At 39.8% G+C, this 26,317-nt stretch overlaps 1 protein-coding gene and 2 long non-coding RNA genes across 5 annotated transcripts in view; 2 read left to right on the top strand and 1 right to left on the bottom strand.

The window, feature by feature from the left end:
• The window catches only part of LOC306642444, a 158,594-nt gene extending 136,572 nt beyond the window's left edge, over positions 1 to 22,022 (top strand). The window contains exon 2 of the long non-coding RNA XR_013758522.1: positions 20,658 to 22,022. This is a non-coding gene — a long non-coding RNA (uncharacterized lncRNA). The remainder of the gene's footprint in view (positions 1 to 20,657) is intronic.
• Positions 4 to 11,812, top strand: LOC306642438. Its single transcript, XR_013758513.1, has 2 exons — positions 4 to 153; positions 8,628 to 11,812. It is a non-coding gene; the product is annotated as an uncharacterized lncRNA (long non-coding RNA).
• On the bottom strand, positions 11,715 to 25,103 carry MRPS21 (mitochondrial ribosomal protein S21). Of its 3 annotated transcripts, none has more exons than XM_079108094.1 (3): positions 24,951 to 25,103; positions 24,382 to 24,496; positions 11,715 to 11,963 (listed from the first exon to the last, which is right to left on the bottom strand). In XM_079108094.1, the coding sequence occupies exons 2-3, from the start codon at positions 24,462 to 24,464 to the stop codon at positions 11,783 to 11,785; spliced, it is 264 nt and encodes an 87-aa protein (XP_078964220.1). In that variant the 5' UTR covers positions 24,465 to 24,496; positions 24,951 to 25,103; the 3' UTR covers positions 11,715 to 11,782. The 3 variants fall into 3 exon arrangements, with proteins under 3 accessions (XP_078964220.1, XP_078964219.1, XP_078964221.1); XM_079108093.1 differs by having other exon boundaries at positions 24,822 to 24,960; XM_079108095.1 differs by lacking the exon at positions 24,951 to 25,103 and adding an exon at positions 24,744 to 24,944.
• Positions 25,104 to 26,317: the final 1,214 nt, after the last annotated feature.

Raw genomic sequence — 26,317 nt, 5'->3', positions numbered from 1 at the left:
TCGTAATTACCGCTTTACCAAAGAGCGCATGCGTGATGGGATCTTAACGCTTCACAAATTGCCGGCCTAGCTAAATCTCATAGCTAGGTTACTCCAAAGTTAACGTCACCTGATGCAGAAATTGAATTGGCTGCAGTTTTACTCATGTCAAGAGTAAGTATGCAAGCCGGGCGTGGTGGTGCACGCCTGTAAAGCTAGTGGCTTGGGAGGCTGAAATAGGAGTATGGCAAGTTCAAAGCCAGCGCCAGCAAAAGGAAGGCGCTAAGCAACTCAGTGAGACCCTGTCTCTAAATAAAACATAAAATACAAAATAGGGCTGGGGTTGTGACTCAGTGGTCGAGTGTCCCCGAGTTCAATTCCCGGTACCCCCTGCCACCCCCAAAAATTAGTATGCTCCCGGGCTCGCCTGTAATCCCGGCCACTTGGGACGCTGAGGCAGGGGTTTCAAGCAGCCTCGGCAATTTAGCAAGACCCTGTCTCAAAATAAAACGTAAGAAGTGCTGGGGATGCAGTCAGGGGTAAAGCGCCCCCCGGTCCAATCCCCAATACCACAAAGAAGAAAAATAGGAAAGGAAGGAAGAAAATAGGCAGGCTAGAATTATGCTTTGAAGCGGGGCTTCATCCATGCTCAAATTCAGCCTTTCTGGTATAAAGTATACCTTAAAATCTAATCACCAGCATTAGCCATCTCTCCTCAATCTTTTTTCCTCATGTAACATTGCTGCATACCAAGTGTGGTGATGCACATCTGTAATTCCAAGTATGGGGAGGCCGAGGCTGGAGGACAGCAAATTCTAGGTCAGCCTAGGCAATTCAAGGAGACTCTCTCAAAAGCAAACAAAAAGCCAGTGGTTCTAGAGATCACAAAGTATAGTAGTCCCATATGTACCTTTTATTGTTTCACTCATTCAGGAGGAACAAACACTGTGCAACTGCCTCTACTTTGTGCTAAGAAAGCTTTGAGAATCAATAGTGCTTAGAGATTAAGAGCTCAGGCTTTAAAGTCAAACTTCCCTAAAGTGACATTTCATCTCACACCACTCAGAAAGGAAGCCATCAAGAATACAAATCATAAGGGCTGGGGTTACAGCTCAGTGGTAGAGCACTTGCTTAGCACATGTGAGGCACTGGGTTCAATCCTCAGCATCACATAAAAAAATGATAAAGGTGTGGTGTTCGTCTACAATTAAAAATGATTTTTAAAAGTACAAATAATAAATGCTGAAGAGGATGTGAGAAAAAAGGAATTTGGTGGGGTACTTGGGATTGAACCCAAGGGTGCTTAACCGATGAACCACATCCCCAGATCTTTTTTGAGTCAGGGTCTCCCTAAGTTGCTTAGGGTCTCACTAAGTTGCTGAGGCTGGCTTTGCAATCCTCTTGCCTCAGCCTCCGAAGCCTAGAAGATTACAGGCATGTGTCACCACACCTGGCAAGGAACACTTTTACACTGTTGGTGGAATTGTAAATTAGTACACCTGCTATGGAAATCAGTATGGAGGTTCTTCAAAAGCCTAGGTATGGAACCACCATATGACCAAGTGATACCATTCCTCAGTATTTATTCTGGAGAATTGAAGTCATCTTTTTACAGTGATACTTGCATACCCATATTTATAGCAGCACAATTCATAATAGCCAAACTATGGAACCAGCCTAGGTGCCCATCAATGAATAATGAATTAAAAAATGTGGTAGATACACACAGTGGAGTTTTATTTAGTCATGAAGAAGAATGAAATTACAGCATTTGCAAGAAAATGGATGGAACTAGAGACCATCAAGTTAAATGAAATAAGTCAAACTCAGAAAGTCAAGGATCATATGTTTTCTCTCATGTGGAAGCTAGAAAGGAAAAAGCAAAAAAAGATGGTGGGTGGGGAATCTCATGAAAATCAAAAAGAGGTTAGTAGAGGAAAGGAATCAAGGAGTAGAAGGTAATGAGAGAGTGGGAAAGTGCTGGGGAGTGATATTGACCAAATTACATTGTTGTTTTGTGTGATTATGTAACAACAAATTCCATCATTATGTACAACTATAATGCACCAATTTAAAAAATGAGGAAGATCAAACTGCATTGGTCCTCTGACATTAGGCAAGTTACCTAAACCCTCTGCTCAATCACCAGTAAAATGGGATACATGAATGAACAAAAAAAATCTACCTCATGTTACTGCTTGTGAGGAAGTGAGGGGGTTGGAGGGTGTGGTCCAGTGATACAGCATTTTCCTAATGTGTGAGGCCCTGGGTTCAATCACCATTACCACCAAAAATATCAAAAAGACTGGACTGAGTGGCAACTGGGTGACTGTGAGTCAGGACAATCTCAAGTTTGAAGCCAGTCTGGGCAACTTAGTGACACTTTAACTCAAATAAAAATTATGTGACAAATGAAAGAAACATATATATATTGTACCTGGGATTGAACCCAGGAGTACTTAACTACTGAGCTACATCCCCAGCCCCCCCCCCCCCCTTTTAAGTTGTCAATGGACTTTTTCTTTTATTTATATGCATTGGTAAGAATGGAACCCAGTGCCTCAACACGTGCTAGGCAGGTGCTCTACCATTGAGCTACAAACCCAGTCCTCCAGCCCTTTTTTGTATTTTATTTAGGGATGGGGTCTTGCTGAGTTGCGTAGAGCCTTGCTAAATTGCCGAGGCTGGCTTTGAATTTCTGATCCTCCTTCCTCAGCCTCCCGATCCACTGGGATTACAGGCAGGTGCCACTGAGCCTGGCCCAAACTCCTCTATTTTTAGTCTGAACTACAAAAACTAAGAATATAAGATGTCCTCTAGGTGGCAGACTCACCAGAAAAATGAAATTATTCTCTAGGGAGTTTATTATCAAAATTTCACAGGTAGCATGAGATTTTTGTATCTAAAGGCTGATCTGAAAAACATTTTTTAGAGGATTTTAGTATGTTGCCTAGGCTGACCTTGACTCCTGGGCTCAAAGTGACCCTCCAGCCTTGCTTAGCCTTTTGAGTATCCGGGACTATAGGTGTGGGCCACTGAGCCTGGCTAAAGAATAGCTTTAAGAGTTTGAAAAATACACACATAAACCCACTTTCTCTGATAAGAGCAGGATAACATAGAAAAAAGCCTGGTTTTCATTAACCAGTTGGGGCAGCTTCAATATACTGATCAACTCATTCATATCTCGGTTTCCATATCTAAAGCACTTATACACAGATGTCTCACAAAATAATTCACTCAATTTCTGAATAGGTTACTTTTTCTTTTCTAACTTTTGACTGGTGCATTATAGTTACACATAATGATGGATTTGTTGTTACATACTCATATATGCATACAATATAACAGCATAATTTGACCAGTATCACTCCCTAGCACTTCCCTATCCTTCTCCACATCTCACCCCCACCTCCCCATTCCTTTTCCTGTACTGCTGTCCTTTTGATTTTCATGAGATTCCCCACCCACCATCTTTCTTTTGCTTTTTCCTCTCTAGTTTCCACATGAGAAAAAACATATGATGCTTGACTTTCTGAGTTTGACTTATTTCATTTAACTTGATGGTCTCTAGTTCCATCCATTTTCTTGCAAATGCCATAATTTTATTCTTCATGACTGAATAAAACTCCACTGTGTGTATCTACCACATTTTTTAATTCATTCATCCATTGATGGGCACCTAGGCTGGTTCCATAGTTTGGCTGTTGTGAATTGTGCTGCTATAAACATGGGTATGCATGTATCACTGTAGAAAGATGTCTTTAATTCTTCAGAGTAAATATTAAGGAATGTTATAGCTTGGTCAATATGGTGGTTCCATACCTAGTCTTTTGAAGAAACTCCATACGAATTCCATAGTGGGTGTACTAATTGACAACCCCACCAACAGTGTAAAAGTGTTCCTTTTTCTCCACATTCTCTCCAGCATTTCTTATTATTTGTATTCTTGATGACTGCCCTTCTGACTGGTGTGAGAGGAAATTGTAGTTTTTTTTTAATGTTTAATTGTCAACAGACCTTTATATTTTTATTTATTTTTATGAGGTGCTGAGGATCAAACCCAGTGCCTCACATATGCTAGGCAAGCACTCTACTACTGAGCTACAACCCCAGCCCCAAAATCTTGTCGTATTTTTTATTTGTATTTCTCTAATTGCTAATGATATTGAACATTTTTTATATATTTGTTGGTCTTTTCTATTTCTTCTTTTGAGAAGTGTCAGGTTAGTTCATTTGCCCATTTATCAATAGGGTTATTTGGCGTTTTTTTGGTGTTAAGTTTTTTGAGTTCTTTATATATCTAGATATTAATCCTTGCCAAAAGAGTAACTAGCAAAGATTCTCTCCTATTCTGTAGGTTCTCTCTCTCTCTCTCTCTCTCTCTCTCTCTCTCTCTCCATCTCTCTCTCTCTCTCTGTAGTGGTGATTGAACCCAGGGGTGCTTAATTACTGAGCCACATCCCCAGCCCTATTTTGTATTTTATTTAGAGACAGAATTGCTTATTAGCACCTCACTAAGTTGCTGAGTCTGGCTTTGAACTCTCAAGTCTCCTGCCTCAGCCTCCCAAGATGCTGGAATTACAGGCCTGCACCATCATGCCTGGCTATAGGTTCTCTCTTCACATTCCTAATTGTTTCCTTTGCTGTGTATAAGCTTTTTAATTTGGTGCCATCTCATTTATTGACTCTGGGCATTATTTCCTGAGCTTTAGGGGTCGTACTGAGAAAGTCGTTGTCTGTGCCAGTTTACTTAAGTGCTGACCCTGTTTTCTTCTAGGAGTTTCATAGTTTCGGGGTCTTATGTTGAATAGGTGATTGAGTTCCAGCTGTGATGGATTGTTGTAAATTTCTTTTGTTTCAGTGTTTTAAAAAGTCAATATCCTATAAGGAACTGATTTTCTAGGAACTGAAAACTTTATTTCCAGGATTTGGAAAATGATGGGTTTAAATCCTTAGTGTCCTAGTAGCTATGATTCCTTTAGATAATTGTTTCTGAAGTGTTTTCTCAATTATAATAAAGTGAGAATAAAATGAGGAATGTGCCTGTGATTCCAGGTACAAGGGAGGATAAAGTAGGAGGGAACTCGAGGCTAGCCTGGGCAACACAGGGAGATCCTGAAGAAAGAGAGAGAGAGAGATAGACAGACAGACGGACAGAATCTCTTTACTTTCAAATAGTATTGTGAATTCACAATAGCCAAATTATGGAATCAGTTTAGGTTTCCATCAACGAATGAATAAAGAAAATGTGGTATGTATACACAATGGAGTTTTTATTCAGTCATAAAGAAGAATGAAATTATGTCATTTGTAGGAAAATGGATGGAACTTTAAATTAAGCAAAAATAAGCCTAAATAAATAAATAAAAGCCAAACTCAGAAAGTCAATGGTCGTATGCTTTCTGTCATGTGTGGAAACTAGAAATTAAAAATGGGGAAAAGAAGGTGAGGGGGTAAAATCTCAAGAAAATAGAAAAAAACAACAGAATAGATGAAGGGAACCAAAGGGAGGGAGGAGGGAGGAGAGAAGGGAAAGGGGAACTGGGAATGACACTGTCCAAATTATGTTATTGTATTGTGTTATAGTGTGTTTACATACCCATTTGTAACAATGAATCCCACTATTATGTATAATTATAATATATCAATAAAAAACTTTTAAAAAGGATATTGGGAGGATTAAATATAATATACAAAAACATCTTGGGGGCTGAGGTCGTGGCTCAGTGGTAGAGCGCTTGCCTGGCATATGTGAGGTACTGGGTTCAGTTGTCAGCACCACATTAAAGAAATAAATATTTTAAAAAAAAAAAAAAAACAAGCAGCATGGTACCAATGTAAGGACATTTAGACCAATAAAACAGAATAAACCCTCACGTATGTGGTCAGCTGATTTTTTTTTGATGCTGCAGATTGAACCCGGGACTCCACATCTGCCAGGCAAGTGCTCTACCACCAGGCTACATTCCTTGCTCTGGTAAGCTAATTTTAAAATATATATTTTCATTATAGATGGACACAATACTCTTATTTTTCTTATTTTTATGTGGTGCTAAGATCAAACGCAGTGCCACACATGTGGTAGGCAAGTGCTGTACAACTGAGCTGCAACCCCAATCCTGGTCAGCTAATTTTTAACAAGGATACCAAGACTATTAAATGGGAAAAAGGACAATCTGTTCAACCCAAATTTAAGAACTGCACTAAAACTAAAGAGCAAAAGTATACATTTTTAGAAGAAACTATAGGGGAAAATATTTGTGGTATTAGATTTGGCAATAATTTCTTGGAAACAATAAAAGAAAAAACACAAACTGGACTTCAAAGTTTAAAATGTGAGGTGGACAAGGGTGTAGCTCAGTGGTAAAAGTATTTGCCTAGCACAAGCAAGCACTGGAGTTTGAGCCCTACACCATAAAAATAAAATAAGTGAATAAAAACTTGGACTGGGGATGTGTGGCTAGTGGAGCACTTGCCTGGCATGTGCAAAACCCTGGTTTTGATTCCTAGCACTGCAAGGAAAAAAAAAAAAACTGGGGGCCTAGTGTAGTGGCACATGCCTGTAATCTCAGGAACTTGGGAGGCTGAGGAAGGAGGATTAGAAATTTAAAGCCAGCCTCAGCAATTTGTTGAGACCCTGTGCCCAAATAAATAAATAAATAGATAAATAAAATAAAAAGGCCAAGCCCAGTGGTTCTGCCTATAATCCCAACATCTAGGGAGGCTGAGGCAGGAGAACTGCAAGTTTGAGGCCAGCCTCAGCTATTTAGCAAGACCCCGTCTCAAAATGAAGAATAAAAAGGTTTGGGGATATAGCTCACTGGTAAAGTGCCCCTGGGTTCAATCCCCATTACTAAACAAACAAAAAACCTTCTGTGAATCAAAAGACATTATCAACAAAGTTAAAAGGCAACCAACGAATGGGAGAAAATATTTGCAAGTCATATCTGATCAGGCACTCATTCAGAGAATAGGAAGAATTATAACAAAATAATTTTTTTAAATGCTCAAAGAACTTGAATATTTTTTCAAAGAAGAAATGGCAAATAAACATGAAAGAAATGCTTTTAGGAAAAGGCAAAGCAAAACCACAAGATGCTACCTCACATTCATTAGGAGGGCTCAACACACATACATACACATTCACACACCAGAAAATGACAATGGTTGATAAAGATGTACAGAAATTGGAATTTTTCTGCGTTATTGGTAGGAATATAAAATGGTGATGCTGCTATAGAAGTATAGCAATTCCTCAAAAAACTAACATAGAAATTTTAGTTGAATGTGGTGGCACACCTGTAATTCTGGAGGCCGAGACGGGCATTGAAATTCAAGGACTGAGGATGTAAGCCAGTGTTGGAGTACTTGCTTTTGGGTACATAAGCAAAAGAATTGAAAGGCAAGTCTCACTTTATTTGTATACCTTTGTGTACTTACACACCAAAGGTACTTGTCTGTCCAAGTGTTTGTACATCCTTTTTCACAGTAGCATTATTCACAACAAATGAAAGAAGCAACTCAGGTGTCCAAAATGTGGAATATACAAATGACAATATATTGTTTTAAAAAGGAATGAATGCTACAACATGGATGAACCTTCAAATTATGCTAAGTGAAATGAACCAGAGGAAAAAGGGCAAATATTGTATGATTCCATTTATATGAACTATCTAGAATAGACACAAAGTCTCCAGATGCTGGAGAAAGGGGTTATAAGTTTTTGTCTCAGATGATGAAAGTTTTTTGTAACAGTGGTGATAGTTACTCAACATTATACATGTACTTAATGGCACTGACTTATATACTTAAAAATGGTTAATAATAGTAAACTTCATGTTGTGTGTATTTTATTACAATATGACAAAACACATTTAGGACAATGCCTGACGTAAGACTCAGTAGATCATTGCAATTGACATGAATTTTTTCAAGAAATATTATTGAATATTTAAATGCTGGGCATTATAAGAGCCTGGGAATATAGATGTAAAAGAGACAGACCCAACTTCTAAGTAACTGAAAATGTAATGATGACAAATAAGCAATAGATCACAATGTATTATAGAAATAAACTATTTTATATAAATATTAACTTAGAAAGGAAAACTCAAGATACAATAAAATAGAATACAAAAAGTCAGGAGTGGTAGTGCACACCTATAATCCCAACAGTTTTGAAGGCTGAGTCAGGAGTTCATAACCAGTCTCAGCAATTTAGTGAAGCCCTAAGAAACTTAGATCCTGTTTCAAAATTTTTTTTAAAAAGGGGTGGGGGTTGGAGATGTAGCTCAATGGTTAAGCACCCCTGAGTTAAATCCCCAGCACCCAGTTAGGGCTGGGGACTCCAGCGGATTTCCCTGGGGTGTCAGCAAAACCAGCGCCCTGGGAAAATAGTGGTTAAGCCTTAAGTTCTTGGGGGAACTTGCCCGGAGCCACGCCAGGGAGATTGAGCCACAGTGAGGCGGATGCAGGCCGCCTGGATCAAGCTGAAACCACTGGATTCTAGTGAAGGGGTTGGAGAGAACATTACCAGCATCATCCGTCAGTGAGGCCAGTTGACTCTGGTGAGCTACCACAGTCACAGACCAGTACTCTCATATATCCAGATCTATAAGAATAACAACTCATTATTTCTCTGTGTTCAGCAGGCTATATGCCTCTCTGCTTCGTTGTTATACAATGTTCCTGCCCCTCCCAAAGCGAAGCCAAAGCCAAAGCTTTTTAAGGTCAAGAAGGCAGAGTTGAAGGGCATCCACGGCCATAAAAAGATTGGCACATCACCTACCTTCCGGCAGCCCAAGCCCTTGCTGCTATGGAGGCAGCCCAAATACCTGAAGAGCTCTCCTAGGAGAAACAAGCTTGACTGCTATGCCATGATCAAGATCCCCCTGACCACTGAGTTGGCCATGAAGATCGAAGACAACAGCACACTTGTGTTCATTGTGGACGTCAAGGCCAACAAACACCAGATTAAACACACTGTAAAGAAGCTCTATGAGGGCTGGGGTTGTGGCTCAGTGGTAGAGTGCTTGCCTAGCATGTATGAGGCACTAGGTTCAATTCTCAGCACCACATAGAAATAAATGAATAAAATAAAGATCTATCGACACCTAAGAAAATATTTTTTAAAAAAGCATATTGATGTGGCCAGGGTTAACACCCTGATCAGGCCTGATGGAGACAAGGCATGCATTCGACTGAATGTTGCCAACAAAATTGAGATTAAATAGGGTCCAGCTGTCTAATTCTAAATATACCTTTTGTTTTCCAACATTTAAAAAATAATTAAATTCCCAGTCAGTACCCAAAACAAAGCAAAGCCCACAAAACCAAACCAAGAATGGCTGGTAAAGGGATCAGGAAAGGCATAACAGAAAACATCCCAACCAAGAGTTGATATACAGCGCAGGAGAGGAGATATGAGCATGTGCTGTTATCCAAAGTGTTTGAGAGGACATAAAGGGCCTTATATGCTATGCTAAGTGGTTTGCATTTTGTCATGAAGGCAATGGAATCAGTTACCAGTTTAAGCAGGAAAGTTAAAAGATAGGGTTGCATTTTAGAAAAATCATTTTTTGCTAAACTGAGTGGATTGGAGCCAGGACACACAGGGAGATGATCAAATGGTCATTGTAGTTGGGACTAGGGTTCTGGCATTCAGTCACAGACATAGCCAAAGGGATTAAATTGATACTAGTCACAGTTGAGTGAAGAGTAAAGATCAGGTTTCTGGCTGGGACATGAGTTCCATGTGCCAAATACTGTACTAAGTACTTGACACACCTTATCTCCTTTAATCTGTACCACAAACCTGTAGATACCATTATCCTCACTTTGTAGAGGAAAACAAGGGTTAAGTGATTCATCAAGATCATGACTAAATTTTTTTGCGGGGAGGGGGGGGTGGGGGAGTACTAGAGATTGAACTGAGGGGCACTTGACCACCGAGCCACATCCCCAGCCCTATTTTGTATTTTATTTAGAGAGAGGTTCTCACTGAGTTGCTTAGTCCCTTACTTTTGCTGAGGCTGGCTTTGAACTTGTGATCCTCCTGTCTTAGCCCCCCGAGCCACTGGGACTACAGGCATGCACCATCACACCCAGCCCCTTTAGCATTTTTGAAGGAGCTCAGAAATAACTTTAACCCAAGGAACACTGGTTCTGGTTCTGCTACTACAAACATGCTATGTGACAAGAGGTCACCATATCGTGGCTTCAAAATAATTGAAAAGTGATTTTGAGACCAAATTCAGAGATCAAAAGATGATTTGAAGAATCTAATTAGCTAACTTGCTAAAATTAGGTTGTATAAATATAACAAAGTTGAAGACAACCTGTCTATAGATTCTTCTCCAATCATGATTTCCCAAGGTCAAGGAGATCTTATTTCTAAGCAATTTCTAAGGAGGGATATAATGGGCCTGATGGTGAGTGGAATAAAGATGATCCTGAGAAGCAAGGACCACTGTGATTCCAGGATATCATCTTGCAGTCCCTGCTTAATCAATAAGTATGCTACATGTGAAAAGAAAAATTTAAAAAGAATTAAGGCCAAAATCTGAAGTCACTGTCTTATACCACAAGGGGGCAATGTTTAAACACTAGCAACGTTAAGTATTTGGCAGATGCTTGGCTTATTTCCCTTTTTAACACCATGCTGAGAGGACTGCAGCCTGTGGGAGGTGGGCTGGCCTCTACCTTCTCCCTAGGGAGTTGGCACCAATTCTCTTAATACTGGCAGCACAGTTTTCAAGGGACCAAGAAGAGAGGAAGCTAATAGCAGGAGGGAAAGCAAAGCAGCTAATCTTCTCATCCTGGTCTGAGAAACATCCCAGTAATGCCTGGAGGTAGAGGTGGTGGTGGTGGTGGTAACAGAGGTCCTCCAATTGTAGCAGGCATTAGAATCACCTGTTAAAACAGCAGGACTTCAACCCCAATTTCCAATTCAGAAGACCTAAGGCCTAAAGTGGGAACCCATCATTTGCATCGCAAACAAGTTCTCTCAGGTGATGCTGACGCTGCTAAGGACACATTGAGAACCACTGCTATATGGTATTTCTGGCTCTGTGCCCTTCTTTCAACATTCCCCTATTTCACCTTTCCTACCATCCACTTCTTTATTTCTTCTGTACCACCCCTCCCTTAGCCTCCTTTAGGAAAACTAAAGGACAGACAAAAAACAGGAATGAACATTAATGTTGGACTTGTCTTGATTACTCTGAGCAAGGATTCCATCACTCCATCCTGATGTTAAGATGTTTTCGAAACAGAATTTATTCCACATACATACATACTTCCTCTCCTCTTTACTCAACAGTTGCATGGGGGTGGGCGGAGTAGCTCAGTAAAAAGGAACAGATGTTTTTTCCAGTAAGATTTTGCTTTAGGATTCATAAAAGTGGGTAGAAAATGGTAGGTATATGTTCTACCAGATTGGAAAATTTCCTCACTTATCCTAGACTTAAACATATTTATTGTTAATACTTACACAAAAATTACCACTTTTACTATTTAAGTGTGTAATTCAGTGGCATTAAGTAGATTTTTTTTTTTGCAACGATCAGTACCATCTATCTTCAGAATGTTTTCAGATTTGCAAATTGACTATACCCATTAAACAATTCCTGATTGTCCCCGTCCCTATCCTTTGGCAACCACCATTCTACTTCTAGACTACTTTTGGTTTCAGTGTCTCTTTCCCTTAATAAGAGGGTCTACTGCTGACCAATGCATATACGTGATTTGAGTTTATTGTAGAGAAAGAAGTGGAGACAAATGATGTGGGCCATCAATCCACATCTCAGCAGCCCTGCCATGGATCTGCCCGATTCTTTCGCATCAAAAAGTTGATCTTTCGAGCCATTTCCATGTTGTAGATCCGCCGGCAGTTTTCATAGCTTTCCCGCTGTCGTCTGCGGCAAGGTTTCTCATAGTATCTTCGTCGTTTAATGTCCTCAATGAGCCCATCCATGCTGAGGATTCTGTATGAAGGCAGGCAATCAGATTAGAAGCCTGGGCTCATTGCTGCTCACAAACTCCAAATGGGATGAGTCATTTGTAATTTAAAAAAATATGTATATAAATCTTTAGGGGGTGATTCCTACTTGGTCCTTAGTGGAGAATATGGTTCCATTCTCATTAAGAATTGATAGTGCAGCACTGTGGCACACACCTGTAATTCCAGCTACTCAGAAGGCTGAGGTGAGAGGATTGAAAGATTGAGGTCAACCTGCACACTTAGTAAGGCCTTAAGAAACTTAGCAAGACCCTGTCTCAAAACTAAAAAGAAAAAAAAGAGCTGGGGATATAGTTCAGTGGGAGAATGTTTGCCTAGCATGTGAAAGGTCCTGAGTTCAATCCCTAGTATTGGGGGTTGGGGGGGAGAATTGATACAGCTGAAATCTGTAAGTCTGAGAAATATTAGGACCGACCTAAATACAGGAAATAGGTGGTCCATACCACACAGTGAAGCTACACTCTCAGTCCCTCATTTTCTTAAAGAAATTTTATTGTACATATGTTTAGCAATTCTTTCATTCTGCTATTCCTTTATTTATACAAATGTCTCCCTCATCAGACTGAAAATCCCTGAAGGCAGAAACCATGTTTTATTAATATTAATCTAAGTGTCAGTTAAATAGATAATTTATTTCTTGCTCACCTGTCCAATTCCTTTCAATGCACATTTTTCCCCACTGGATTAATAACTCCCTTAACAAATTTACCTTTGTTCCAAGCCAAGAAGACACTGGGGCTTTATTCTATAACCAATCTAATCCCCAGGCTCCCAAGACCTCTGGTGTCAATGTATAATTTGTCTTTCCATTTCAACTCTTTATTGATTGGTCCTGAAGAAGCTGGTGGCACCTCCATTCCTGGCTTCGTCCCTCCATTCCTGGCTTCATTTACATGGCACCATTCCTGCTTACCTTGTCCTTTCATGATACACAAAAAGTCAGTCACAAACACAACTGGAGACTGGAGGTTAAAACATGGCTATTATAACTTGAAGAAGGGAACAAAGAAAATAAAATAAGAAAACTACTAGCTACTTCTGTCCAGTGGGAAGCTCCATTTATTGTTGCTATGTTAGACCACAAAGTCTGAGATAATAGTAGATTGAACACAAAATTGAAAATAACTAGCTTTAGGTAAATTACAAATGTGAATAGACATGAGAACCACTTTCCTATAGGCTGTTTAACAGGATCCTGCTGTTTAACATCAAGAATGAGGGGCTGGGGTCCAACACAGTGGTACAGAGCTTGCCAATCATGTGAAAGGTTCTATGTTCAATCCCCAATATGGTTGGGGTTGGGGGTTCCTTCCCTGATGGCTCCTGGGTCCCTCATACAAAAGTTCCTGACAGGCCTTTTCACTGGCCCTCTATGGAAGACCAGATATTCTAAGCCCCAGCTACAGAATAATTTGTAGGCTACTAGAGTCATATCTGTATGGATCAGTTGGTTCAGATTTTAGTTGCCAGGAGTTGGGAACCAGGAGAATGGCTGCATACTCCCAAAAGGAGATGATCAATGCAGGTTCTATTGGAAACAGTCATGCTTGGAAGTCATGTGGATATAACACTAGAATCTTACAACACAGAAATGAGGCACTAAAGACCAAAATACTTACTACCCTGACCCAAGAAGTTTAGGCTTTTCTCTCAGTTTACCCATAAATGTTATCCCTTCAAATGCTGATTATAAACCTCCTTGATTCTGATTCTATACAGTTCTCCTAACTTTTGCCAAAGGGTCTCAACCTTGATGCACTCGTTTCCTGAAGACTTTTTAGAAGGTACTGATGCCTAGCTCCCACTCTTCAAAGATTGACTTAACTGGTTAAAGGGCCATACATTGGGAAAAGGGCCATGCATTGGGAATTTTTTTAATTTCCCAGGTGACTCTAATTTCAAATTATGATTGAGAAAAAAAAAAATGACCCAGACACTGACTCCTAAATTTTTATCTCTAGCATAAACCTTATCTTAGAGGTAGAGTGGTATTTCCAACTGCCTCAAAACCGTATTTGTCTCCTCCCCAAATTTATTCTACAAGAAATAAAACAGAGCTGGGCAAGGTCGCACACACCTGTAATCCCAGTGACTTGGGATGCTGAGGCAGGAGGATCGCAAGTTCAAAGCCAGCCTCTGCAATTTAGCAAGACCCTAAGTAATTATGTGAGCCCATCTCAACACATAAATCAGATCATATAGAAGCGTATAGTCAGTAAGTCCCAGACTTGTCTTTACATTAGAACTACCTGAGGATATTTTTAAAGTCCCAAACTCAGGTCATACCCCAGATTAATTAAATCACAAAGCACAAGATGGAAAGGGGCATGGGAAGAGTTTGTTTTTAATGTTTCCTAGGTGATTCTAATGTGCCGATAAATCTGGGAACCATTATTCTAAGCTCAAAGTCAAACAACTGAGCTTTACCCTATCTTTAATAACTTGTCCTTAAAGTCTATACTCTGGTCACACTGAAGTATGTACAGCTCTTCATGCATTCTATGTAGTTATTAAAATTTTATCTTTGCTCATGATGTTTCCTTTCCTTGGAATATCATTCCTTTCTTTTTCTACTTGATAAAATCCTATTTGTTCCTCAAAGGTCCAAATCAATTTTTGTCTAGAGGCTGAAGCAGGAGGATCTCAAGTTCAAGGCCAGCATCATCTGAGAGATAAGTCAGTTGCCCTATTTCCATTCTCTTTTTGAGACACTATCTCAAAATGAAAAATAAAAAGGGCTAGGGATGTAGCTCAGTGGTAAAGTGCCCCTGAGTTCAACCCAAAATAAATAATAACAATGTCTGTAAACTGGTCCAGGTGAAACTAATTACTCCTTCCCTCCCTTCCTAAAGCACTAATCTCAAACTTATGCAACAGACAAAAAAACCTGTTAAAACATGACTATTGTGCCAACTCCAGTCTTTTTCTTCTGTAGGTCTAGAAAGGAACTCAAGAACATACATTTCATCTTTCAGTGCTGCGGACTGAACCCAGGGTCTCAAATATGCTATCACTGAGCCACACCTCCCAGGTACACTTCTAACAAATTCCTAGGTGATGCTGCTGTTCATGATCCAGGAAGAACCAATGCACACTGTGAATGCCTCTTAGAGCACTGATTAGACAGTATTACATTTAACTACATTAAAAAAAAAAAAAATTCCTTATTGGTTGTGTGCTTTCTAAGATTAAAGAACAATTCTTTATTCATTTTTACATACATCATAATGCTTGGCAAAGAGAAAATTATCAGTAAATGTACTGTGTTTACTACTGTTTTATCAGGTCTCTTTTTGAACTAGAGACTAATATATTGGGGAAAATACAGAAAAAAAAAAAAAAGCCTCTGAAAGAGATTGGATATATAATGTAAAAAGGAAAGAGTGTGGATTTGAGAGACTATAAAAAGGACAGAGAATCTGGACATAGTATCACCTAGGAAGAGGAGCCTATTGGAGTAACAAAAATAGTTTTTTAGAAGTAGGATGAAAGGAACTGCGAGAGAATTCAGACACATTCTGGGGTACTCTATTTGTATTTCAAAAGGGTTTTGAAACAGAGATGATCATATTACTAAATAAATGCCTGTATTGTGAAACAAAAACTCATGGCAAGAAATATAATGCTAAAAGAACATAGGGTGGAGGGGAAAGGATAGAAAGAACATGTGGTTGAGAAATGGTGTTCCTTGGATGGTTCTAACACTGAGCAAATAAAAATTATGAGATGCCAAGTGAAGATTCCCTCTCATCCAGTATCTTCTAGTCATTCTGAAAAAGCACAGATTAACTTCAAATGCTATAGTCCCTACAATAGAGGCATCTATACAACTATCTAATAGATAAGAATGGAGGAAGAGCTTTACAGAACTCAAAGTAAATAGGAAGGGTGTTACTAATACTGCTTCTGCTTCCAAAGGTAGTTCAAGGACTAGCAGACCAAGAGCTTTAGTGTAAACATATCAGCCTGCAGTTCGGGTGCCTGGCAACCTAATATGAAGGAGAAACCAGCTGCCAGTTTTAGTGAAATTCAACTGATTATGTAAAAGGAGCCGAGTTGCCTGGAGGGAGGAGCTGGGGGTGGCAAACTCACATGTCAGTGTAGCTAGCTTACGTCAAGACCAACGTGTATGTAGAAGGACTCAATGGGCCCAGAAGCTGGCCCACCAGGAGTAAAAGGGGTCAACTGGGCATGCTTCCAGTATGTTTGCCTCTCCTTGTCTGGGGGCCAGCCAATCACACAGGGCTCCCTAGCAACCCCCACTCTCCATCTCCTCATCCCAGGGTGAGGGCCTCTGGTTATGTAACAGGCATTTTGTGGCGGTCTTACTGGGCAGACACACAGGTTGTTTCTTTTGTAAGCCTCCCTCTGTGCTCCAAACACAGTAAGTTTTTTTTTTTTTTTTTTTTTTTTTTTTTTTTTGGGGAGGGGTGGTACTGCCAATTGAATCCAGGAGCACTTTATATAAAATTTTATATATTAGTAATCTGGACAGGGTCTCAATAAGTTGCCAGAGTTGGCCTGGAACTTGGGATCCTCTTGCCTCAGCCTCCTGTGTTGCTGGGATTACAAGTGTACACCACTATACATGGCAGCCAACTTATTTTTAAACTACCAACTATCAGAAAGCTGAAAGAAGTTAATGAGAAACCTGGGATATGAAAGGTATACAGAAAAGGTGGTCAGAAGGAACATTAGAGAAAAGCAGAGAAAAAGAAGTATAATGCATTAGTCAGAAAATACTGTATTTAGTAAGCAGGGAGACAGAAGACTAAGCCACTCCAAAACTGGTCCACTTACATGAAAAGTTTAAAAGTCTTTGCCTAGAAAATTATTCTAAATAAATTCCAAATTATTCTAAAAGCAAAAATTCAGTTTCTCTCTGAAGCTGAAGCAACAATTTATAGGATACCTATTTAATAATTCAAGATAAAAAAGGGGACAGATATAGCTAGGGATATAGCTTAGTTGGTAGAGTCAAACATAAGGCCTTAGGTTCAAATCCCTAGCACCATAAAAAAAAAAAACAAAAACAGAAATGCATTTTCTTCTTACCATTTTTGGAGTTTATTCTAGAAATGCAGCTTTCTAAAGAGAGAATCTAAAATGACAAGTATCTTCCTAAAGAATATAAATATAGAGGGCACTGTGGCACACACCTGTAATCCTAGTGACTCATGAGACTGAGGCAGGAGGCTCAAAAGTTCAAGGTCAGCCTCAGCAACTTAGCAAGGCCCTCAGCAGCTTAAAGAGACCCTGTCTCAAAATAAAAAATAAAAAGGGCTGGGGGTATAACTCTGAGTAAAGCACCCCTGGGTTCAATCCCCTATACCAGAATAAATAAATAAATAAATAAATAAAATAAATAATTTATCTGTCTGTCTATACCTATGTCATTTCCATAATACTTTTCCAAGCCAGCTATCTGTAACCAATGCACTTTTTTTGGTACCAGGAATTGAACTCAGGGGCGCTTAACCACTGAGCCACATCCCTAGCCCTTTTTATTTTAAGACAGGGCCGCACTAAATTGCTGAGACTAGCTTTGAACTTGAAATCCTCCTGCCTCAGCCCCCCAAGCTACCGTGATTATAGGTGTGCACCACCTTTCTTGGTGCCAATGCACTTGCACTGGTTTTCTAGACAATCATGGCCACAGTGTTATAATTTTCTAAACTCATAAGGAAGCCTAAAGATTAAACTTCAGATTCCGAATCTCTGGGGCCTGAATTTCTTTTCTTTTTTTCTACTTTGGCAATGGGGATTATACTCATGGCCTCATGCATACTAGACAAGTACTCTAACACTGACCTACATCCCCCAGACTTTTCTTTTTTTGTACCAGGGACTGAAACCAGGATGCTGAACCATTGAGCCACATCCCCAACCCTTTCTATTTTTTATTTTGAGACATAGTCTCACTAAATTGCTTAGGGCCTTGCTAAGTTATGGAGGCTGGCTTTGGACTTGTGATCCTCCTGACTCAGCCTGCCAAGCCCCTGGTATTATAGGCATGCACCACCCTGCCCAGCTCTCAGACCATTTTTTAAATTTTGAGATGAAACAGTCTCCTGAACTGTTGATATTACAGGCATGTTCCCCTGGGCCTGGCCAAATACTATGGTTTTTTTTCTTTAATATTTTCTTTAGTTGTATATGGACACAGTGCCTTTATTTATTTTTATGTGGTGCTGAGGATTGACCCAGTGTCTCACACGTTAGGCAAGTACTTTACCACTGAGCTACAACTCCAGCCCCAAATACTGTTTTTTAACTAAGGTACTTAACAAGAGTTTCTGGATTAATTTGCTATATCTCACTGAAGCACTGACTTTTTCCCTTTTTAACATTTTTATTTCTTTTACATGTTGATAGACCTTTATTTTTTTTATTCACTTATTTTTACATGGTGCTGAGGATCGAACTCAGTGCCTCATACATGCTAGGCAAGTGCTCCACCACTGAGCCACAATCCCAGCCCTTTATTTCTGTTTTGCTATACTGGGAAAGGAATCCAGGACCTTGCACATGCTAGGCAAACACTCTACCACTGAGCTATATTCCCACTCCTGGAGCACCAATTTTAAATGCAGTGAGCTTGGGATGTGGCTCAGTAGCAAAGTGCTTGCCTGGCATGTGTGAGGTTCTGAGTTCAATTTCCAGCACTGTAAAAAGAAAAAAAGCAGCTGAGTGAGGGCAAGTAAGGGCAGGAATGCTGGCCCTAAAACAGATGAAATGACAATGAATACAAAGTTTAGCTAAAATTTTAATTAAAACCAAAAGAGAAACTTCAGGGATATTCTGTGTTGCTTATAGTTCTTCGCTTTTCTCTGCTGTTAAGGATACTTCAGTGGAAGAGTTTGACATGAACTGGAGTTGTGGATCAGTGGTAGCACACTGAACTGGCATGTGTGAGGCCCTGAGTTCAATCCTCACCACCCAAATAAAATAATTTTAAAAAGATCCATTGACAACTAAAAAATATTAAAAAAAAAAAAAAAAAGTTTGACAAACACTTAAAGGGACTGACAAAAGACAAAGAACATTTATGTTCATTAGACATTTAATGAGCACTTCCTATATGCCAGACACCTCAGTAAATGTGAGGCACATACAAATAAAAAAGTATACATAGGTCTCTGCCATGAGTCTAGTCTATTAAAATGATTTTCATTTTTTTTCATAATATTTAGTAGTTAATGGACCTTTATTTATTTATTTTTTTTAATTTTTATGTGGTGCTGAGGATCAAACGCAGTGCCTCACACATGCTAGGCAAGAGCTCTACCACTGAGCTACAACCCCAACCACGATTTTCAATTCTTACAGAATATTAAAATCTCATGGGGCATTCTGGAAAATGCTACTGGTCAGGCATCATGCCACAGATATTCTCATTTAGTCTCAAGCTGGGCCCTGACACTAAGAGGCTTTTTTGTTTTGTTTTTGCAGTGCTGGGGATCAAAGCACTCTCCCAGAGCTATACTACCAGGCCCAAATGACTGTTTAAGCTGGATGTGGTAGCACCGTTAGGAGGCTGAGATGGGAGGACTGCTTGAGCCCAGGAATTAACAGGTGAGCCTGAGCAACATAATGAGTCTCTGGCTCAAAAAAAAAAAAAAAAAAAAAAAAAAAAAAGTTATAGATTCCCCAGGTAGTTCTAAAAAACGGCCAGGGCCAAAAATTGCAAGATGTCACACTGACTGCTTCTAACTAAAATTAACACTTTCACTCAGGAAAAATGTATGTGTAAACTGCCAGTCATTAAAAAAAAAAAAAAAAAAAAGAGAGAGAGAGAGAATCTTAACAGAAGTTATGAGGCTGGCTGCTTTTTGTAAAAAGAAAGAAATTTAGAAAGAGTTGAAAACCAACTCCTTAGACTACCTGAAACAGAACCAAGCCGGGGCAGAAGGTATCATATACATGTACTTTTTGCCATTTATTTATTTTCCCCTCACTTACCACCAACTTGCTAGGAGCACAAAGTGGTTTAGTTAAAAATGAAAAACAGGAAAGAAAAAACAAGAAAAGCAAAAACTTAGTACCAACTAAATAAAAAAGATCCTGACTGAATAAGGATTTTGGAAAAGGCAGATACACAGAGGTATGATTGTATGTTAATTAGAACAAGCCCAAAGAAATAGAAGGGCTCCTCTCAGGAGAGGTGGCCTTGTGCTTTCTGTAGACCTGGCTTCAATGAAGAGATGATCAACTCAATCTCAGGAGATTATAAAGATTTTTTAAAAAATGTTTTAGTTGTAGATGGACACAATACCTTTATTTTATTTAATTATTTTTATGTGATGCTTATTAAACCCAGTGCCTCACACATGCTAGGTAAGTGCTCTATCACTGAGCCACAACCCCAGCAAGCCCCAGCCCTTTAAATTAATTTATTTTTTGGCGTCTGGGCTTTACCACTGAGCTACATTGCTAACCCTTTTTTTATTTTGAGACACTGTCTCACTAAGTTGTTTAGGGCCTTGCCAAATTGCTGGCCTTGAACTTGCAATCCTCCTGCCTCAGTATCACTTTTTACTGTTTATTTTGAGACAAAGTCTCAATAAGTTGCTTAAGGCCTTGCTAAATTGCTGAGGCTGGCTTTGAACCTTTTTTTTTTTTTCTTCCTGCTTCATCTCCCATGCTACTGGGATTACAGGTGTGCGTCACCATGCCTGGCACAGAGATATTTTGGTTCTCAGATTTTCTGTTTAAAATTTTTGAAAGTGGAAATGAAGAACACATACTATATACACAAGAATGAATACAGAGGGAATAAATGCTGTTATTTAAATAGAGATTAGCAATAGGCTAAACAGAAGAGGACTTGGTTGGAAAGCATCAGTCTTCAAGAAAATTCATTCCAATATCAGTAGTAAACTGATTCTCAAGTCAAAATAAAGTTGAATAATTATTTTCTCATTTTTCCCATCTCTGGGCCACCTTAAGCATAACCCATTAATCAAATAAGACAGAAGACAACTAAAGTAAATCCTCAGTCTCTCAAAAAAAACAAATCACCCACAGAGCAAAACCAACTTACAATGACTTCCACTGTAGAAGCAAAGTTTCATTAAGGAAGCAAAACTTCCTTATATTGAGTTCCAATTGGGATAATACCTAACACATAATGCCTACTATTATAGTTTGGATCTGGAATGTCCCCCAAAGGCTTATGTGTTGAAGGCTTAGTGCCCAATGCAGCTATGTTCAGAGGTGGGGCTTTCAGAAAATGACTGCATCATGAGGGATCTAACCTCATTAGTGGATTAATCCATTGCTGGACTCATAATCCGAATGTCTACTGGGAGGTGGTATGGGACCTAGTTAAAGGGAGCGTGTGTGCGTGCTTGTGTGTGTGGTGGGGAGGGCAGGGGACTGTATCCCTGTACTATGCTCTCTCCACCATGATATTCTGCTTCACCACAGTCCCACAACAATGAAACAAGTTGACCATGGATTAAAACCTCTGAAATTGTGAACCAAAATAATACTTTCCTCCTTTAGGTTGATTTTCTCCAGTATTCTGCCACAGCAAAGGAAAGCTGACTAACACAGCTACTATGTACCAAACATTGTTCTAAGTACTTTATTCATATCAATAAGCCTCAGGTCAACTCCACCAGGAGGATATCGTTAATAAGTTCCCCTTGACATGAGGAAACTGAGGCAGAGGCATTAAGTAACTTATCAGACATCATGAAGTTATTAAGTGGCAGAGCTGGGGTCTGAACCAGGCAGTCTTTTTTTTTTTTTTTTTTTGCAGGGGGAGGTGCTTACTGGGGATTGAACTCAGGGGCATTCAACCACTGAGCCACCCCAAGTCCTATTTTGTATTTTATTTAGAGACAGGGTCTGACTGAATTGCTTAGCACCTTGCTTTTGGCTGTGAACTCTTGATCCTCCTGCTTGAGCCTCCTAAGCCACAAGGATTACAGGAATGCACCACTGTGTCCCAAAGTCTGCACTCTTACATCACTGAGCTGTAGTGCCTCATTTACATGAAGAAACTATTTTCAAGCTGTGGCATTGTCAAAAGTATTAAAATTATAGTTGGGCACAGTGGTGCAGGCTTGTAACCATAGCAACCTGGGAGGCTGAGGCAGGAAGATAGCAAATTTGAGACCAGCCTGGGCAACTTACTAGATCCTGTCTCAAAATAATTAAAATTTTCAAAAAGGGTTGGGGAGGTAGGTCAGTGTAGATTGTTCGCCTAATAAGTGCCAGGCCCTGGGATTAATCCCTAGTACCATACAAATAAGCAAATACTCTGCATGTTTTTGGTTGCTTGTCAGATTAGCTGATTGTCTAAACACAAAATCCTTGCTTTTGTGTTACCTGTACTTTAGGTATAGAGATTAAATTAAGGGGACCAAAAACTATCCTTCTGGAAATTTGTTTTATCAAGTAATAACTGCCCTTTAATATTCCTCAGTAATATGAACATCTCAGGGTGGAGATAAAGCTAGTGGTAGAGTGCTTGCCTAGCATGTAAAAACAAAGCAACAAAAACACATCTCAACCACTCCGACCCATCTAAATCCACTGAAATAAATCATGAATTAAATAAAATACACAAAAGAAAAAGACAAGGAAAGGTAAGGGGGGAAAAGGGTAGTTATATGTGAGCTATTCCTTTGCTCAAATTCAGTATTTCACTTTATTAGCTAATTCACTACATAGAGTCTGTAAGTCACTTGTAAAAACATTCATTTTGTGCTTCCAATAAAGGTCATCAGACACTTCATCCCTCTTAGACATGACACCAGATGGTTTGAAATATGACAGAGACAGACACACACACTGAGCAGTGCAGCAACACAGGAAAAAGAGAAAGAAATAGGATCTGTTAATGGATTATCTTAATTGTCTTAATGGATTACTCTTAATCTTAATGACAATGCACGGAGAATACCTTCTGCCCAAGTATGTAACTTGTTTGCATAAACACAAAATGAGGTGATGGGGCTGACCCAAGACCAGATCTTGAGTTTTATTTATTTATTTGCAAGTGCTATGGATTAAACCCAGGGCCCCACACATGCTAGGCTACCACTGGGCTACACTGCCAGCCCCCCAAATGAGATGTTTTTGAAAGAATACAAACCATCCTGATTCTGAAACTGCTCATTTAATTTCTGACAGCATCTCACTTACTGCATTCTTCCCCCATCTGGTCCCGCTCACCCAGAACTCTGCTTTCCTAAAAATTAGAATCCCTTTTTATGTGCATTCCCAGTCCTCAAAATCCCAATATTTAAACCTAATCAATAAGGATTCTTAACTGGAAAATGACTACATGTCCCTCCGTTTCCAGAAAAGCTAATAAACTAGTAATATAGAGCAAAGAATACTAAAAAAAAAGTGTGCTTTATGCTCCTCTACACAATTCAATAATTGCATGACCCAAGAAATATAATCTTTGTGGGCTTCCTTTAAACGTGAAATAAAATCATACTAAAGGACTTAAGACAGAGGGCCAGCTCATGTAATCTCTTAAGATCTCTTTCCTGCCAGGCATGGTGACACCTATAATTCCAGCTACTCATGAGGTTTCGGCAGGAGGATCACAAGTTCAAGTCCAGCCTAATAAACTTATTGAGGCCTAGTCTCAAAATAAAAAATAAAAAAGGGCAGTGGTATAGCTCAGTGGTAGAACACCCCTGTATTCAATCTCCAGTGTCATGCAAAAAAATCACACAAAAAACTCCTACAACTCCTTGATAATTGAACCCACATTTGTTTCTCCAAACCCTGGTTCTCACTGAAGAGAGAAAACAATGAATGAGAAATATCAGAAAGTCAAAATTCTAACAAGTGGTGACAAGTTTTTGCTTGAGAAATTTGAGTGGTAAGGCATTATTAGGGCTATTCTCTATCTCACAGCCTAGCATTCAAAAATCTCAGTACAGCTCTTCCACTTCTAATTTACTTCCATCTATGTACTTTTGTTTATGCTGTAACCCTCTTGTAAACCTATAATGGCCCCCCATCTCTTGTTTGTTTCTCCAAGATCCCAATCTAAATGAATCTCTTCCATTAGCCTTGTCCCACATCAATCCCACCCTCAGCTATTTACCAAGTTCTATGTTACTACTTCCTAGGAACTTCACATCTCAATTTTCCCTTTGTGTTCTTTAAGTCGTGGATAAAATTCAGGTTCATCATCAAAGGGATGATTATTGCTTGGTGAATAAACTTCATAGTTAAGTTTCAGGAAGAACTTTATTTTTAAGAAAATAAACTGTGAAGCTGAGAAGTTTCAAAAGACTATAGATACCCACCTGGGTTGGTACTGATTTGAGAACAATCTGTGACGTGTGTATGACCTCACTTCCCAGAGAGTGGATCTAGTCATGTTTCTGATTCCTTTACATAGTTACCTGTTCAGGGTCCTGTATGCACCTTCCACGTTCCCTTCCTGTACCATCACAGTCCTGGCAATGAACTTCAGGTGTTTTGCCATGGCCTCGGATTTAAGTCTTCACTTTGCAGGTCCTACAGGATGATGGAGAAAGGGCAAGGAAAGCATAGAGACCAAGTAAGAGAAAGAACAACAAAATACACGTCGCCGCGCGTTTTATTCGAGGTCTGAAACTGAAACGTGCTCAAGGACACGCGAGACGGGGTACATGGAAGGTATTAATATTGTAGAGCATGCGAATCGTTTGCAAGACTCCCTTGTTGTCTTTGCTACTATAAACCCTAGAAAACGGAAAAAAGAAATGGTAGCCAGGCGAAGTACCACAGAGCTTGCGTAGCCGAGCGAGCGTGGGAAGACAGTAGTAGAAGGACGCGCCGCAGGGTCCCAACTACCGCTCACCACCAAAAGGAAGGTTTGGGATGCGATTCGGAAAAGGAATCTGTCGGTCTTTGGGAAAGGGGCAACAATGCAAAGCATGCCCCCCGGCCAAGTCCTCCGTTACGTCCCAACCACCGTATAAACTCTCACCGGTAGCCCTCAGCACTGGTCCGAGGCACTCGCGACCGGAAGCGGAAACTACGGAATCCCCAGCGCCGGCGAAAAAGCCGGGGGTGTAGGGAAGAATCGGTTTCTGGAAACCATGGCAACATTCTTTCTGGCTTGGGTTGACGTCCTCTGCTTGTCCCGGGGCCTGGACTCTACACCTGACAAAGCAAAATGCTTGACTCAGATTTCGCCGAGACAAGTTCCTTGCCTTCCCACGGAGTTGAAGTTCTTCGGCCTCAGAAACGATCAGCTCGATTCCATTCCCCTTAATATTTAAGCCATTCGTTTTCCTGGATGGAGAATGAGAAACAGGCAACGCTTCCTGAGCCTGCTTCCTGTTTTTCCTTTGCAAAGAACACAGATCTAGGGGTTGGGGATATAGTTCAGTTGGTAGAGTGAACCAACTCTACCAACAAGAACCCACAAGGCCCTGGGTTCAATCCCCAGCACCGCAAAAAAACAAAACAAAACAAAACAAAAAAAAAACCCAGATCTGCCATCGATCCCCAACGACAGACAGCCTCACATCCTTCATCTGCCTCGAAACTAAGAGAAAGCGGGGGAAAAGTGAACATACTATGAGTTTTCTATAACATCATCTTCCTAACCATTTCACTAAATTAAGTGAAATCACTAAATAAAGATATGGGAAATGCCTGCAGGATTTAGAATAAAAAATGTTTTATGTCAGTTTTGCCATTTCTAGTAAGACCTGCTAGTTATATATATAAAAAAACTTCTTTCACATTGTGGAAATAATCATTTATTTATTAAAAAAATTTTTTTTACATTTATTTATTTTTATGTGGTGCTGAGGATGGAACCCAGTACCTCACACGTGCCAGACAAGCACTCTACCACTGAGCCACAACCCCAGCCCCTATTTATTTTATTTGTATACTATTTCTACATATCTATTATGGTTATTCACATAAGTTCAGATCTAATGATTACAGGGAAAACATAACTCCCCTAGAATGCATACAGATGCCTTCTCATCAATTATACTAACAGGAACTCATACAAAAATGTAAGCCTAGCCAGGTGTGGGGAAACACCTATAATCCCAGGGGGTCCTAAGGCTGAGGCAGGAGGATGGCAAATTCAAGGCCTCAGCAACTTAGTGAAATCTTATCTTAGAATAAACGGTTGAGAATATGGCTCAGTGGTGGAGGGCCTCTGAATTCAATCTCCAGTACTGCAAAAGAAAAAGAAAAGAAAAAACAAGAATGAAAGGGGAAAAAAAATCCCTTAAGCCTACCTCAGAGTGAGCCAGGTCCAAAGTACCAAAACATAGTTAGATTGGGATGTCATTATGCTTATCAACAAACTTCTATTGAATGCTTACT

This window comes from Sciurus vulgaris (assembly GCF_902686455.1).
Source record: "Sciurus vulgaris genome assembly, chromosome: 1".
Lineage (NCBI taxonomy): Eukaryota > Metazoa > Chordata > Mammalia > Rodentia > Sciuridae > Sciurus > Sciurus vulgaris.
This window is presented reverse-complemented; position numbering and strand designations above follow the sequence as displayed.

Coding starts and splice junctions, on each gene's coding strand:
- MRPS21 (XM_079108094.1), bottom strand. CDS start 24,464: ATGGCAAAACACCTGAAGTTCATTGCCAGGACTGTGATGGTACAGGAA. Junction 11,964..24,381: donor GCATACAGGACCCTGAACAG/GTAACTATGTAA, acceptor GCCTTCATACAG/AATCCTCAGCATGGATGGGC.